At 37.6% G+C, this 17,443-nt stretch overlaps 2 protein-coding genes across 2 annotated transcripts in view; both read right to left on the bottom strand.

Annotated features, from left to right (window-relative positions):
- LOC309697331 (uncharacterized protein) overlaps positions 1-17,443 on the bottom strand; it is a 521,790-nt gene that overhangs the window by 130,454 nt on the left and 373,893 nt on the right. The window lies entirely within an intron of this gene.
- Positions 1,615-17,443, bottom strand: part of LOC309697338 (LHFPL tetraspan subfamily member 4 protein-like) — a 38,334-nt gene continuing 22,505 nt past the window's right edge. The window contains exons 2-4 of the mRNA XM_082519194.1: positions 12,560-12,796; positions 8,553-8,569; positions 1,615-6,716 (exon numbers count right to left, since the gene is read on the bottom strand). Coding sequence (XP_082375320.1) covers positions 6,663-6,716; positions 8,553-8,569; positions 12,560-12,796 — 308 coding nt within the window. The 3' untranslated portion in view covers positions 1,615-6,662. The remainder of the gene's footprint in view (positions 6,717-8,552; positions 8,570-12,559; positions 12,797-17,443) is intronic.

The raw sequence follows: 17,443 nt of genomic DNA, 5'->3' as shown, positions 1-17,443 counted from the left end.
TTTGCAGATGGAATGTAAAAATATCAACCAGAGCAACGTGTTTTAATGACTTTGCTTTTGTTTAGCGTAAATTAGCATTGTTGTAAACAGCGGTTTAGCTTGTAAGTGTTAGCACAACTAGGATAGCTGAGCATGTAGGCTATGCTGCTATGCTACCTTTACCATGGTGGCTATAAACTGTGTTTATGGTATCATACAGAAAAATTACAGGAAACTTAAATGTTTTTCTAGTATAATGAGGAGCCCCCCGCTTACACTGTATATATATGTTAGCATTTTTTCAGGTTCAGTTATTCAATTAAAAGGAAGAGCTACTGCAAACAATTCTTGTCAGTGAGCATAAGGAAACACTTCTATTCTGATGTGAGTTGTCTGTTTCAAGACGCACAGGTGTCACTGAATGGTGCGGTTCCATGGCTTTTGTCACCACTTCTAAACCTATATGAACTCAAAAACAATTTCATGGTTGGTTGGCGAGTGGTTGGAGAAAGTTCCTTCTGTCATCAGGTGAAACTAGACACAAAGAGGAAGGAAAAAACTCCTTGCAATTGCTTTGGTCTTTAGCAGGTTGCCAGAATCTGCTGAACTTTTTCTGGAAAACACTGACTCACTAACTAAATTAAAATTACTTACAGAACAATTTGTGTCTACTTGTTTCTAAGCTATGGAATGCTTAGAATTACTCATGCACGACATGAATGACTTGCACATTAGTTAAAATTATTTACAGACTACTTAAATTTACTTAAAGTATAACCTGACTTTAAGTAAGACCCATTGTTCTACCTAACTGAAGGTATTTGCAGGGAAATTTAATTTAATTACAGGCAAATTATGGTGTTAGTCATGAGCTTAATTATAAAGTGTATCCCATTTCTCCCTAGCAACCAGATTTTGTCAGGAAGTCAATCTTTAGGCCTGTGTGACTGAAGCTTATCAGGACATGGTGAAGTTCAAAACCTTGCTATGATACATTACATTAGTTTCTTTTTTCACCTGCACACATATATAGGGGTATAAGATTATAGAGCATATGAGAATAATCTTCTTGAAAAAGTCAGCCAAGCAGTCCTAAATGCCAGTGAAACATTTAAGGTTTCTAAAAGTATAACTGTATTGTAGTGGATCGAGCCATGCAGTATCCAAGGGTGCATACACATTCAGCACAGAATTCAATACATAACACTGTGGGTGACCGATGTGGTAGCTGCTAAAAGCAGACCACACAGAGAAGGAAGCCACTGATGAATTACAGGTACTTACTGTGACAGGTTGTGGGTTCTCCAGTCACAGGCAGTCTCAGGCTATGCCACCCTCTTCGTGTGCATCTGTGTGCAGTGGCTCTGTGTGATATTATTGGTTGTGTGACTCACCCTGAACACTACAGCAGAGCCGGGTGCACTAGCGTGTGGCTGTTAATTACATAAATAGTCCTATTTCAGCCAGAACTTTATGCACAGTGATGGATCTAGGCCTCAGGACTCTGTCTGGGAGGTGTGTGAGGCTGTATGCGGAAGAACAGTGTTTACTGCTCTGCTTTACATCCGTATGCTAAAAAACAGTCTACTGATCCAGCTGGGACAGTATTTTTTGAATGTAAAATATTTTTATTCGACCTTCTCAAAATGTGTTTCAATAACAGAAATTGTCATCATGGTGAGTTGGAATACTATTCACAAATAGGAATTCATTCAACATTATAATTTTTTAAATCAAAATCAGCATGTCATCATAATCCAAGAAAACAACAAGCCTCTTTCACAGTCTGCCCACTTGGCCACCATCAAGCAACCCTATAAACAGATTTTTGTACATGTTTGGGTGTTGAAATTTCAACAAGCAGTCATCTGTTAGTAACACGAAACTGAGTCTGAGATGTTAAGCCTGATGTGACCAAACAACAATCATCATACATCATACTGAAATACACTGAAAGTAAAGCATAACAGAAAGGAAAGAGTCTGTAGTTAACACATAAAACAAAGATCTCTTCAGAAATACTTGACAAATATCAGTATATCATTCTTTTGTTATACAAAACCAAAATCAGGTGTTTCTCTTTTTTTTTTTTTCATTTTCATGGTAACACATGATCATTGATGGTATTTTGGCAACATCTGCATTTCAGGAGTTAACAGAACTATTATCATAACATAAGTCACTGGACATTACTCATCTTTGCCCCTGTCCCATCCCACCCCCAAACACGATGTCTTTATACATGATGTTACATGATAAAAAGATGATGAAATCATTGACATAGAAATGGCATTTACATAATCCACAAAGCTTTCATTTGTGGCCAGAGATTGGAAATGACTTGTCATTGACTCTTTTATTAGCTTTTCATTCTTTTTCATGTCTTTAGATGATGTAATCGAAGACTGAGGTGAATTCAGTCCAATCGCACATTGGAAAAAACCAACCAACCAAACAAAACAAAAAAACAACAACAACAAATTTTTAAATATCAAAATGTTTCCCCAAAGCAAGGTAAATAACTGGGGAAAACTAGCCAATATTATTTTAGCTATAATTCTTTGACTTGAAACTGAATTGATCTCAAATCTGCAATAAAACCCACCTAACTTCAGAGCTCAGTCTGAGTATGTAGTCTTCAGTAGAAAAAACTACAGTGTCACTACTTGTTTTGCTGGTTCTGCACCACATCTGAATTAAATCAAGAGTTCTTAGAGGCACCTGAAGTGGTACAAATATGTGCTCATCAAGGTTAAGGTATTGTCAGTTCCTTGTTAAGGTATATTTTCAGTTCATTGTCAAGTTCTCAGGAACAGAGTATCCGGAGAAGAGACCAGACCATTGATCACGCAGGTAATGATGCTTGGAAGCCTGACTCGACCATTTAGGCCTCAGGGTTTTTTTTTTCTTCCCGTGCTCTTTTTCTTTATGTAGATTTGTCGTTACATACATCCTGGGCCTGTGAAAGTATTCCCAAATGAGAGATGCACGCTATAGGAGATATTTAAATCCCAATATATACTGCATGAGAGACATTACTGCCTGCTTTATGCAAACTTTAGATACAAAAAAAGCATTCTGGTTCTCTCAAATGATCACACACATATAAAAAGCAAACATATATGTTTTGCTATACCAAATGAATGAGGTCTCTTTCAATCATTTGCATTGTTTTTTTTTTTTCTTTTTCTCGTACAGTTACTTCATGGTTAAAGTGAAAGAAACGTTTCTTGAATGAGGGCCCAGCACTTCTAGCCCGGGTGGGTGATCAATATAGGCCAAAGGGTCTGTGCAGAGCCTGCGTGGACAGCATCATTAGAATCAGCATAAGGGCTGTTGTCATATTGTCTTAAAGGCCCAGCTTGGAAAACCGGCACTATTCTACTTTAAACTCTACTAACAAGGGATGCAGCTGAGCAATGCGTCATTTAAACTTTGACCTCATCTTAAGTCCATCAATGAAAAGACTTTAATCGCATATTTGACTTGCTTGTGTTTGATCGTTTCCACTTGAGCCTTTAATACAGTACTGTGTACACAGCTTCCTGAGAGTTAGCTAGCTACCATTCTAACAAAAAACACTACAGTCTAGCTATCTGCTCATTATATAGTGATAACATACCCAGGATAACCTATTGAGCTGATCTCAAACCCATATTGGGCATCTTCCCGTAACTCATTCCACAATTGTGATAGTTTAATTAAAATTCTTAGCTGTAATGGCATAGTCTGATTTTTGAATCGCATTCTTTTACTGGTCCACAGTGATTGTGTTAGCAATGCATCCCTAACAGAGCATAACATGAATTCTAATTAACTATAATACAGTATAATGTGCCCCTCACTAGGCTGTACTTTGGCCTTGTGGTGGATGAATTGCTCCCTCAAATAGAATCAGTTACTTCGTGGGGTTTACATTATGATCTTAAAAGGGCAAAGCGTGCCAATATCTCATCTGAAACAATTACCCATGTGCAGAGCTAATTCTATTCTTGTCGTGACTTGAGCCAGGCTTTACGAGGTTCATTTACAGTATGTCAGCCTCAAGTGCTGCTCTGAGAGGGATAAGAGCCCCACGGTGCCTTGGATTACAGCAGCTTGCTTTATCATTCGTTGCAACTGCAGCTTGTCACGCTAGAATCCCACTTGTCGCTGGTATCATGACAATCGGTGTCACTGATGCAGACAAATCAATTGGCTATAGCTTGTGGAAGCTATAACAGCGCACACGGGTACAGTTGTGAGTCACAACTCAACAGCTCAAACCCGAGTACTGAATGCTCTTGCAGATGAAACAGATTCATGTCTTTAAAATCAGGAGACTACAGACTTCCTCGGTTATCACAAAAATTGGCAAAGGATTCATCGCTATACACATGATAGTTTTTAAGTTGCTGGTGTAGCAATGATCACTGTCATACATGTGTCACCATGGATAACAACCAATGACACTTGCGTGTCTAGTGCTACATCAAGTTACTCTGTTGGAGGGACAAAATCAGGGTGGGGTTGGTGACACGTCACGGTAACAATGTTACATGGACAATACTTTCTTTTTGGACAGTGGAGCTCGGAATAGTGATCATTGTAACATTGTAACTAATTTGCTGATCCCAATATGACTGTTCTCAAAGGGCCTCAGCAAGAATCATTTATAGACAGCAGACTGAACACACATCTTGTTATTAAATTTACAAACATGGTATTAGTTTGCTTGTCTTGCACTTGCCCACAGGGACCCGCACAGATTCTTCTTAGAGACCACATGGACTCTACTATAAAAGTTCCTTGCGTGAGGGCCATTATTACAGAAGGGCACAGCATCCATAAAAAAAATCAAAAAACTGGAGCTTTCATCTTATAAATGTGATCTACTGTCTCAAGCAGTCATCATTCTACTTCAGAGAACAGGGCAAAGGCAACATCTGTCCTACATATGCTTAAATTTCAATACTTGTTTTTTCAAAAAAACCAAATTAGCCTTTTTTTTGCTTAGCAGAATTACGATTTATTAGAATTATTTAAGAAATCTTGATGATTTTCTTGCCAGTTCTAAATTGTTGCTGCCATATCAAAGTAAGATTTAACTGTAGATGATTTTTTCTCTCATAAGATAAGCTCTCCATATTTTCTCAGATGCATGGACAAACACATGTTATGTTTGAATTTGGCCAATATTTTATGGAAGAACAGGAAGTGCCTTGGTGGGATTTTAATCGTAAACTCTCTACTACGAAAATCCTGGATGCAGCCCTTCCCAGAATGACAAGAGTTTTAAATCTTTGCTGTCTAACAGCCCTGTTAAGACTTAATGGTCTGAAGTGTTTTAGTACTCTTTAAAGTCTTTTTCTTTTATTCATTTGTTTATTTTTTTTTGCTGGGATTGTGACCCTCCTATCGGTCCTATGGCTACTACAAAACAGTGTTGTTTATTAAAAGAGGCATATAAGTGACATCACCTTTTTAACATTGCACCACATGGGGCCAGCAGTCCTACAGTCATATTCATGCAGCCTTAAGACATCTGTAGAGTAAACTCATCACTGTATGCTGGAGCCATAAACTGGAGTAAACTGCACACTGGAGAAGGGGATCGTGGGATAGCGCGAGGAGAAAAAAAAAAGATTAACTCTGAATAGACAGCTGCTGTTAAGTTAAACAGCTTAAAATGTACACCATACTCAATGGGGACATACTACAACAAGGGGCTTCTGTTGAGGCCATGCTAATGCAAGGGATGTGTCTCATTTCCTGTGCCATTAAAAAAGAAATCAAAGTGACCATACATGATCACTTTGATTCACGTTGCTCTGCTTCTCTGGTGAATATTTAGCTCAGGAATCCGTTTTTTAAGCCCATCTGTAGCTTCAGAAGGGAGGAGTCAAAGAAACACAATGAATTTGCACATACTCTGATGCTCTTCCAGCACGAGGAACACTGAAACCAAGGGTAGAAATACTATACGCAAATGCATTAGAGTCAGATGAGGTTTTGTTGTCGGCTGTTGTTGTCAGCAGTAATGTTATATACATCGTTAAGTATGTACAGTAGAGAATCTCCCAGAGATGTTAGGTTCTGTAAAGCTGCAATGGGGTACTCCTCTAAATTTCTCACATTTTAAAGTCCTTAGATGAAGAGCCATACGAGTCCCTGTTGAAGTGTTTTAAATATTTAATAATGGACTTGCTGCCATATTGCGAGTCTCCACTCTACCAGTGTGTGAGGAGTATTGAGAATCTGCTCTCTGAAAGCTATGAATGGACACAACACACAAACTCAACATTGGTAAATAGCAATAAGTCAAATTAACCACAGTAAAATCATAAATGGGCATTATGGTTCTTCATCTTAAGGATTGAACTTTTCACCAAAAAATCAAGACTTTAAATACAGTAAAGTTTTTTTTCTTTTTTTTTCTTTTTTACATCATAAAGGTATTCATTGAGAAAGTGTTAAATGCACTGTACAACCTTGTATAATTTTTTTTTTCCAAAATATAGTTTATCCCAGTGTGGTTGGTTGTTGTTGTTGTTGTTGTTGTTTTTTATCTTACAGAATCCTGTACACTTGGTGTCTGCATTGAGATTGGGTGATATCCTGATCATTGGAGAGGAGAGACAAGAGAAGAGAAGAAGAGAAGGGCAGAAAGAGAAGAACAGAGAAAGAGAAGTTGTCCAGTGCCCTCAGTGAAGACGCTGTACTCCGTATCGTGGCTCTCTTCTGTCCCGCACCTCAATCTGAAGGAAACAACACAGAGGCTTCATTACTGTGCTCAAAAGGAATGAAGCTATGGGTGAGATTTATAGGTGAAATCAAAGTTATTAACGGTGTGGGCAGGAGTGTAAAAAAACATAAAGCAGAAAATAACCTTTGTGAAACAGTTTTGTGGCTTGGAGTTTAAGCAAAGACTTGTTAAAATTGAGAGTCTTGATGTATTAAATGCAGTAATGTTTAACAGCACTAAAAGCATACTACTACTACTGAGCAACATTGTGGAAAGCTTCTCTTTTAACCTTTCTTCTATTGCAACAGCCCATCAACTTTGTTGAACAATAATATTATATGTAAAAGTTCTTACAAGATTTATTTAAATTTTTAACCCTTTAAAGCCTGAATCATGAAATAATTGCCCCAAAATTCAAATTGTTTGAAAATAGTGTTTATTTAACCTTCTTTTGCTTAATTCTTTTTACACTGATGATGTTGATGTCCCCAAAATTGGCAAAAAACTGTATGTATCATATATGATACACTAGGCCAGCGGTCTCCAACCTTTTTTGCGCCACGGACCGGAACAAAATAAAACTAGTACCGGTATCGAAAAAAAGAAGATCTATTCATAACACACGTGAAAAGACCCAGGAAAACTGAGTAAACGATAAAAACGATAACAAAATAAAGCTGAAAACCGATAAAAACCCTGAAAACCATACATTTCACACCTGAGCCTCAACTCTCGCGGCCCGGTACCAAACGACTCACAGACTGGTACCGGTCCGAGGCCCGGGGGTTGGGGACCGCTGCACTAGGCGTTAAAGGGTTAACTAAACTTTTAAGGTAATTTTGGAAACACTAAAACTAGACCTGTGGGCTTTTAGGGCTATCGTGGTAAACCTATATTCACAGAAAACAATGTCATCAATAATAATAATAATAATAGTAATAAATACTAAAGATTATTATTATAAAATAATTTGTGTCTAAATGTACCATTTCTTTACATTGCAGTAGTAGTGTACTGTGTGGTTGCCACTAAATTCCCAGGAAAACCTCGACCTGTCTCACATTTTTATGTGGAGAGTTCAGCTGATAAAAAGAAAGAGTCAGAAGTCGTTTGAATCTTTTACCTTTGGTTTAAAACTGTTTTGAATAAGCCCACAGAGCTGTAAACCACATGATTCCTTGTTTTTTGGAGAATAAGCACTGGATTGTTTCAACTGTGTTTCAATAAGTCTAATTAGATTCAATTTAAGGTTAGATTTAATCCTACTTTGTGTTTTACACATTTTGAACATTTCACAGCTTTTTAAGATATTTATGGTGTTTTTCACTCCAAAATCAGCGTTTCTGTTTGAGGTTAGCAGGGAGGTTTTTGTTTAGAAACTGGACAGCAAAATGAACAGTATATAAACTGGGAGTACTTTTTTTTTACTGGTTAATCTGGTAAAAGCAAAGTGAAATGGTTTTACCAGATTAACCAGTAAAAATGTGTTTGGTTCAGTTTGTGTAGGTTGAAGTTTGTCAAGGCGAAGAGCATCAGGAGATTCTGGTGTATAACTATGAATCAGCTACCCACACAAAAAGAAACTGTGCTGAACTTTTTAAATATTCCTGTGAGAAATATCCAACAGAGTTTAATATTTAAATGATTCAAACTTAGAATACCTAACCTAAACTTGAACTGACATAAGCTCTGCTGCTTGATCAACTAAAAACAAATATTTATAGTGAAATAATAAAAGTAATTTTTAAAAATGAACTGTTTTCTCAAATATTACCAGTGACAATTCTTTATTAGGAGATATATTCTTCAGACATAACGCACATTAAATGTATAAAGAAACTCGACTTACCCTTGACACTGCAAAATCTGCAAGGACAGAAAAGAACAATAGTGTTGGCGTAAACACAGTGGGGCAGGAAAAAGTGCATTTGTGCATTGAGTGAATATGCTTATGTAAGTATAAGCTAAGCTAAGGTCACCACTTTCAAACAAACAAAAAGGGCACAAACAGAAGGTCATTCATTTACTATCGATGTCTGTGCCACGTCCACATGTTTTCTTTTTATGAAACTGTTATTAAACGACTGAGATATTGTAATGCGGTAAACTGAGCAGGTTTTAAACTAAATGTTTCAAAACAAAAACCTAAACTTACTCTTGGACTCTACAAAAGTAGCTTTGCATGATTGTTAGTATGGAGATGCTCAGTTCATCCTCTGTCTGAAACAAGCTGCTTTAAGGCACTTTTATTCTTATTCATTTTACTCTTTTTGTGTAAAAAGAGCTTTGTGGGTAATTTTAATCACTTTAATATGCAGTTAAGAAACCCGATGGTTGGGTTAATGTTGAAGGATAATAGGGCTTCTATAATGATCAAACAAGAAAGCTTATTTCATTTAAATTTAAGAATTGTATCCAGCTCTAAATTTGGTAACTCAACTCTGTGTTCTGTATTTCCTTGAAAATAAAAAGTTAGTTTCTCTTTATTTACTAACCCTAACTCCAGGAATACCACAACATGGTACGAAGTGCTTTACTCAAGAGAGAACAAAAAATATGAACAACATAGATACAGATCTACTCCCCTCCAATGGCGAGCACTCCAATAGTTTCTCAGAAACAGGGAATTTTGAGAAAACAAGTGAATCAGCCAATAATTCACAAACTGAAGTGCAGGCTGCAGGGGGATTTTTTTAAAATTCCTCCTTCTTGACTTCTATTCAGTTTTTTTTATTTGCATATTTCAGAACATCAGCAGTGATAGCCAGAGTAAATACAAAATGCAGTTTTTAAATGATGATTTTACTTAAGGAAAAAAAAAAAGAAATATCTAAATCTATTTGATCCTATGTGAAAAAGTAAACTTGGGAATGTGACCTCTGGCAGTGAGTCTTTCACAGTGCCGTGACCCACTCTCTGCAGCACCGACTCTTTGTTTTAATTCAGCTACTTTGAAGGAACGGTCACGACGAGGTTTGGATAACTTTTCCCTTTAATTAATGAAATTGTCATTTAAATACTTCATATGGTAGTACTTTGACTTTGATGTAGTTACTCAGGTTATCTTTGTCTAATACTAAATTTGTTTGACAAATATGTAAAACAAACAAACAAAAAAAAAAAACAGACCAAAAATAAGAAACCAGGAAGGGGACAAATAGTTTTTCACAGCATATGATAATATTTTCATCTTCATTAAGCCAGCGGAGGCTTTGTATTAAACCAAGATTGAGATTCAAAGTTATCAGGCCTGGAGATACTGGAGAAGCTTCTAACACCCAAGCAAACTGTAACTCATATTTATGCCAGTAAATCATTTTCAAAGTGTGCACTGTATATGTAAACATAACCCTTAAATAGGCTTATTATTGATCCAGTTTTCCCGTTGTACAACTCAATTTATTTTGTCACGTGTATAGCCAACAAAGAGTCCCATGGTCTGTTCCCAGGCTATAATCTACAGGGACATTTTTTCTTTTATGAAAGAATGTGCGTGACAAGAGAAACTTTACTCTGCTGGTGAAGCATTAGAAGCATTAAATGGGTAAAATCACTAAAACTGTCAGTGAGGTTAATCAGATAAGAAGAGAAAGACACGCCCACGCACTGGAATATCTCCAGTTACCATGGAAACCATCATGGAGATAGATCATCAGAGAACCAAGACATCTTATGTCACTATTCTCTCTCTTTATCTCTCAGTCTCTTCCTCTCCCCTCCTCCTCTCTCCTTTACTCCTTTACTCGTGCTCCCTGTCTCTGTGTCGCTCACACTCTCGTCCACCGTTACAGATCGTCTTCTTTCTGCCTGTCTCTCTATTTTCTGTGTGTGGGATCGAATCAAACACGTAAACCTTATTTAAGGACATTTAATAAAATGTTTTACAATATCTTTTACTCTTCCCCCCTTCATTTCTGCCTTCTGCTGTTCCTTCCCTCCTCTTCCTCTCTTTTCATACAGCTGAAACAATGCAATTTGAGTGTCCTGATGCAACATCATGCAAACTGTCAGAAATCCTCTGGAGGACTTGCTCCCACTCTTAAATTCAGCACTGAATGCAATTTGGCTGAAGATACTTAGGTCAGGTTGGAGTGCACTCATTTTTCAGCAGGACAAATTTCATGTTAATGGACAAAAAAAGCCCTAAAAATGAGATTTGGAGAAAAAACAACTGCCTTTCCTAACTCACCTTTTGAGTTGATTTACTTTTATGAACTACGCTACATGTGTTTGTTTTTCTTTGTAGGTTTTACAGTAATGGGGTTTAAAGAGTTGCAACTGGAGAAGAAAGATTGGATAAAATCAGCTAATAACTGTATTACAGTGAAATAAATTACGTTTTTTGATTAAACTTGGAAAAGTAGTTATCAAAGATCAGCAGGTTTAAAATGAAAAGTTGCGCTTTGAGTTACAGTAACAATGATACTCTGTGTTTAAGTGTTAGGAGAGTGACTATTGCCTTCGGTTGATAGAATTGATTAAACAGTGGTTTTCTGCATTTTATAATAAGATTTAAATATTAGCATAACGGGCTAACAAGTTAGCTAGAAAACTGCCATTATTCCTAACAGGATCTTACTAAGTTAACTGTATGGACTGTATTGTACATAATTGGCTTGTGGCCATCGCTGTATTCATTTTTGTTTTGTTTTTTAAGAATAATTACTAATAATTACTTACTGGTGTAGAAGCTGACTAAGAAAACAAAGGCAATGAATACCAATTTGAAAGCAAGTTGTTAATCATATGAGTGATACTTAAATTATACCCTGCTTTATTATCTATTTTATTCTGAATCAGACTATAATTTAAAGAACAAACATTGTCTTACTATACTGATAATAGCCTATGCATGTATATATATATATATATATATATATATATATATATATATATATATATATATATATATATATATATATATATATATATATATATGCATATGTACCGGCATCGTAACATATAGGATTATAATAATGTGATTATAATCACATGTTATGATAATATAATTATTAGTATCAATATTTATTTTAAAAACTGTAATTATAATTCCAAATTCCTTTGATTTTCCTATTCATCACCCCCCTGTGAATCCACTGTTAGGTTCTCCGTTTGCGTCACCTGCATGTAATTACACAGTCACAAATATTTGTACCTGCAGTGGAATTTTCTTTGAGTCACCATGTAATATGGTATAATGAATTTCAAAAAGAAGTCTGCAGGCGGTGTGTTAAATAAGACTAGAAATAAGCTTTATGTTTACAACTATAGGAGCCCCCACTGATGGCTATTAGAACAAATGGAAGTTTAATACGCTTTTGCACTGGCTTCAATTTCAGAGGCCATCTTTTTATAAAAGGTCTCTCTTGCAGCAAGCATACTGGGTGGACGGTTAGCACTACCAGATTTGATGCATTCAGCTCAGACATGTTTCCAGTCTTACCCCATAGTTATTCATTATTACTATTTTCTCAAAGTCAGGATTACGATAGATTTTTTAACCATTTCTAAATTCAGTAAATGCAGTAAAAGAATACCTGGATAGAAATACACACAATGGATCATTATTAGTCAAGGATTGGCTTTCTTGGAGTCTGAAAGTCAATACTATTGAAGCAGTTTGGGATCATCTTGACTGAGATTGGAAGAAAAGGCAGCCAACATCTAAAAAGAGCTTTGAATGTTCTTTAAGTAGCCATCCTGAAGACTGTTTCTTAAAGTCTACTTAAAGGAATGAGAAGAAAGCTTGCCTAAGAGAGTTTAGAAAATAAATGAAATAATTTAGTGAAAGACATGTTGTCTTTAGTTCAAATGAATCCTTTTTAAAGCACTGCTCTTCATTATTCCTTTACTTACCCTTGTTGTCTGTTTGCAGATCATCAAGATAGAAATCCGTCTGCCGGTTGCCCAGGACAAAGGCCAAGAAGGAGAGAATGAGGGCATCCAGAATTCCCATGATGGCCAGCATGTAAGCCCAGCGTACAGAGCAGTCACCCAGGGAGTATTTTCCTGTCTGCTCCCCGCACATGTCACGGATCACCTCGGCGTCCCATCCATCGGGGAAGATCATGCAACCCAGCACGAGGCACACTCCTGCAGAGGACAAAGAGGTTAACAGACTTTAAATGGCAACATGGATCGATTTGGTAAGTTTACAAAGAGATGTAAAAGCAGGAGAAAAAGATACTACTAACCTATACTAACTCTCTCATGTCTGGATCTAGAACTAAGTGGTATCACCGTCTGTTTGCATCCTAAGAGTTTGTTGAAATGTTGGTGTGTCACATGTGCATACATGCAAAAGAGCATGTGAAACTTTTGCTTGGAGACTGATCTGGAATACCATTTTGTGCACTTCCGAGATCCTGAACTTGCAAACTTGCAAAACAAAATGTTTGCAAGTCCAACAAAGAAGAAATTGAAGTTCCATTTGTTAGATCCATATTTCACATGTGTTGCGATAAACTTATAAGATTACTAAAATCTGACAGTCTGCAGGCATCTTAAAGAACATCATAAGGTTTGAAATGAATTCATGTTAAAGCCTCATTTGAGTTGTGCTCCATCAATAGCAGTCTTATGTTAAAATGTAATTTTAAGACACAACTTTCTGCCTACGAGCAAATTGGGAGATCAAATGATGCAATAATGTGGTTAATCACCACCCACATCCCTGATGTGTTTAGTGTGCCTAATAGTGTTATTACGCTCACTGATGCCTGTTTCATCCAGCTGGACCAGTTTGGTGGGTGGGATAATCATGGAAATGTCATCTCCCGTACCTGGTTACAGCACTAGATTTAATTACTTTTAAGACCACATGGGACTTAAAAAAAAGCTTTCCACTAAACTTTTAAATACATTTTTGGACTTTCATTAACTGTTCCACCTTTAATGAACTATTCTTCCTTAATGGGTAAGCATTCATAGCGTACTCAGTCAGCCAGTCAGCAGCCATTGATCACTGCTTATCAGTAAAACAATATTTGTCATTTAAATGTAGTTTTATTTCTGCATACATTACAAAAGAATCCGTTAATGACAGAGAGTGGCTTCACAGTGTATTGGTTAGCACATTTGTTTAACGAGCAAAAGGTTCCTGGTTCCTGGGAGGAAACGTAAATTGCTCTGGGGTTGTGAGACGAGCTGGCGGGGGGGGGGGGGGGGGGGGGGGGGGGGCTGGCTGGCACTGAGAGAGTGGAACAATGGAGTCCATAGCCTGTGTACATTCACCATGAGACAAGGGGAGGGGAGAGGGGAGGAATTTAAAACGTACAATCACTCCAGAAAATCTGAAAGCCCAGACACAAGGGAGAATATGCAATGCACACGCACTCAGATGCACACACATAATACCAAGGCCTCTAGCGAAAGACACACATATATATCTTCAGTGCTACAACAAAAATGGTAATCTATACTTTACACCTCAGCTCATTCATCAAAGTGAGTATCACTGAGGGAGCTGATTGTGCCATATTTCTTGCTCACCAGCACTGTTTAAATAGCAGTCAGTCTGTGCCCAAGGGGCTGTAAGTAAAGCACTGGGCTCCACTGGGAGATGGGGAACATACATGGCAGACGTCACACTGGATCTTCATTTCAGACCAGACGTGTCTTTTCCACGGGCAACATCACTTGTGATACACACGAAAAGTCAGACAAATCCGGCTGAGTCTGTGATTATTACGCTTCGTTCCAATACATGTTGAAACGATTTAGCGTCTGGAGCTCAATTGGTGTGCATATTTGAATATTTTATTACTGTGAATATCTGTGTGTGCCTCGTGTGCACCACTGAAGGATGCTGGGCACCGTTCAAGCACTGTGGCTGCTGTGTTTGAATGGTACCCAGTCAAATCTGTGCACACAGTCACACACAGATCATAGAGGATAATAGCACCAGATTGTGCTTCTCAATATGTAAGACCCAGTCTTTGCTTCTAGGCATCAAGTTGTCCACACTCATAAAGGTCAATGCACCTTTCTGAATGTGGACATTTGCTTAGTAACCTGCACAGTAATACAAAGTGTGGTACATAATGCTGGTAAGCTTGTGAGCTGGAGTTTTGGAATCTAAATATGTACTAAAAGTTTTTCAAGCTTTCAGATATTAGTCAGTCCACACCTTTTACTTGAGAGGTTGGAGTGGTTCTTATCAGGTTTTTGAGTAGCATGGGTGTCAACTTTGTACTATGGCAATTAAAAAAAAACTACTTGAATCAAAATACATGCTTATAGGATCCAAACTGTACCATCTAGTCTGCAGTCAACCAGGATTGTGTGAAGGGCTGATAACTGCTAAGGAGACCTCACATATTTGTCTGTTTGCTGACTTCTTTTTAGTATTGTTGGTTTGGAAAGGCCACAATTCAGTGTGTGCAAAGTAAAAAATAGACTGAAGAAACATGAACCATGAAGTGATTACTGATGCCACATAGTTTCACTTGCACAGTTCACTTGCATTTCTACAGCGCCTCAGCCCGATACACTGTAACGTAAAGACCCTAAAGCATTCAAGAGAAACCCCAACAATCAGACGATGCCTTATGAGCAAGCACTTGGTGACAGTGGGATGAAAAAACTACCAAAGGACTCTGCATGTTTGCTGGTGGCAACAGCAAAAACACAATCAGCTGTTCTGATTAGAGCATAAACAAGTAATCCACTACTTGTTGGGACAGTAAAACCAAATTATTTTTAAACTCTATTGTCATAATACAAAAAATTAATATATAAGTACTGCACACCACACATTGTTTTTCTGTGTCTGAAAGAAAAAATATCGGCCAATTGATCAGATTTTGAAATAGCAAAGCAAATACCGGCTAATCTTAAGGAGCCTATATCAGTCGGGCTCTAAGTAATCTGAATGAAGAGAATATACAGCATGTTTTTAAAAAAAGAACTGATGCATCGTACTTACTTAAAGCAAGCTAAACTCACACAGTACAGTTTGGTGCACTGTTCAATGTTGGTAGGTAGGTGGGAGAAGGTAAGACCTTTTAGCAAAAGTGTGGCTATTTCCTGGAAGCACTACCTACAGCGCCCACTCACATCCTGGGCCTTATGACCTCAGGAAATCACATGATAGGGTGGGGCTAGGTTTCACAATGAGTTCACCCGAAACTGATTGTGACCTACACCCGTTTTTACACCTTGGCTCGTGTGATTAGGTAGAGGATCATTAGGGGGTTCATTGTCCCTCTTGGGGGGACACTCCCATAGGGCTTAAATCTGGGACGCTCCACCATTTGACCTTAGAACTGAAGAAGCTTCTCGGATGAGAGGTGAAACGTCTTCAAGCAACTTAAAGAAATCCAGACGCTCTTCTTTCCAAGCTCCTTAGACTACATACAAGCAACACAATGAGCTTTTCCATCTTTTTTGAGACAGCTTAGTGTATAAAAATGGTCAGGAAAACACGGGTCTCAGACTAAAATGTTGAAGTTTTTCTAATGGGAAAGGGTAAATATAAAATATTCAGTTTGGTAAAACAATACAACTTAGAGGGTTCTAAAACAAATGAATTCCACCAAAAGATGTGGTTTTCTAAAATGTCATGAAGGTGATTGATCTGAGTATATTAAAGCCACATCCATTAGTCATTTGGTTGAACCCTGTCACATTAGGGATTCCCTCTGAAGATCCTGCTTTTTATATACTGGCAATCCATCATGAGAATATGGTGGGTGGTGAACTCACAGCAACAGATGAGGGATGATATGAGATTAGTCACCACCTCTCTGTGTAAACATACAAACACAAGGAGTCCTATTTTGAGCTGAAATTTACGCCATTTAAAAATGTGACCGCTCCTCTGACAGAATGATTGCAGGCGTAATGGGGGAATGTAATGAGAAAGAATATAATGAGGATAACACAGTAAGTAATGAGAGAATTGAAGAGCAAAGGAAGTAATCATCGTGGGAAATCACCACGTTATTAGCTTCTTTTATGGCCTTTATGCAAAATATTAACATAGATGAGGAATGGTAAAATCATTAACTGAGTAATGAGTGTCAGGTAACATGTTTTATGGATTTTTGATGAATGTTCCCCATCTGGTTGGAAACACCTTTGAAGTTATTGAGTGTGGGCTTTTTAGAAACATGGCTTGGAGAGCCTGACGGGCACCATACTTGAGCCTCATGGCAACTCATTAACTAGCCCATTTCCCTCTGTAATACATGTTATTTGTTTACCACTTAAAGTTTATTTGTGCTGTAAGCAATTATCAAAACTTTTTTTAATCTAATATTTTGGCAGGAAATTAAATATTATCTCATCTCGTGTTATGCCTTACTATAATTCAGCGTTTACAATCATTGCTTAAGACATTGGCTTGGTCAGTAATTTTAAATCTACAGCAGCCAAAGTTATTGCTTTGAGTCCTAATAACCATGCAACATAAATGTAGGAAATGCTCCAGCAGGAGAGCATCCACCTTTGCTTTACTAACTGTGACAACGAGGACACGGCATTCTCATTGGCTACTGACTTATGATTGACAATCGTTAGCCAGTGAGGGCGGATAATTCTTCTGTCCAACTAATAATGACCTTTCTTGTTTGTTTTGTTTGTTCAGTAAGATCTGAAACTACCAGCTGAGACCATAAACTCATCAGGACAGTGTTTACTAAGGTAACAGGTCAATGAAGCCGAAGGCTGTTTCCCCATTGAGCAGGCTTGGCCAACTCCAGGCATGTAGGGCCGGTGTCCTGCAGGTTTTAGATATCA

Source organism: Aulonocara stuartgranti (assembly GCF_965226115.1).
Source record: "Aulonocara stuartgranti genome assembly, chromosome: 20".
NCBI classification, from domain to species: Eukaryota; Metazoa; Chordata; class Actinopteri; order Cichliformes; family Cichlidae; genus Aulonocara; species Aulonocara stuartgranti.
The sequence above is the reverse complement of the archived record's forward strand: the minus strand, read 5'-3'. Positions and strand labels throughout refer to the sequence as shown.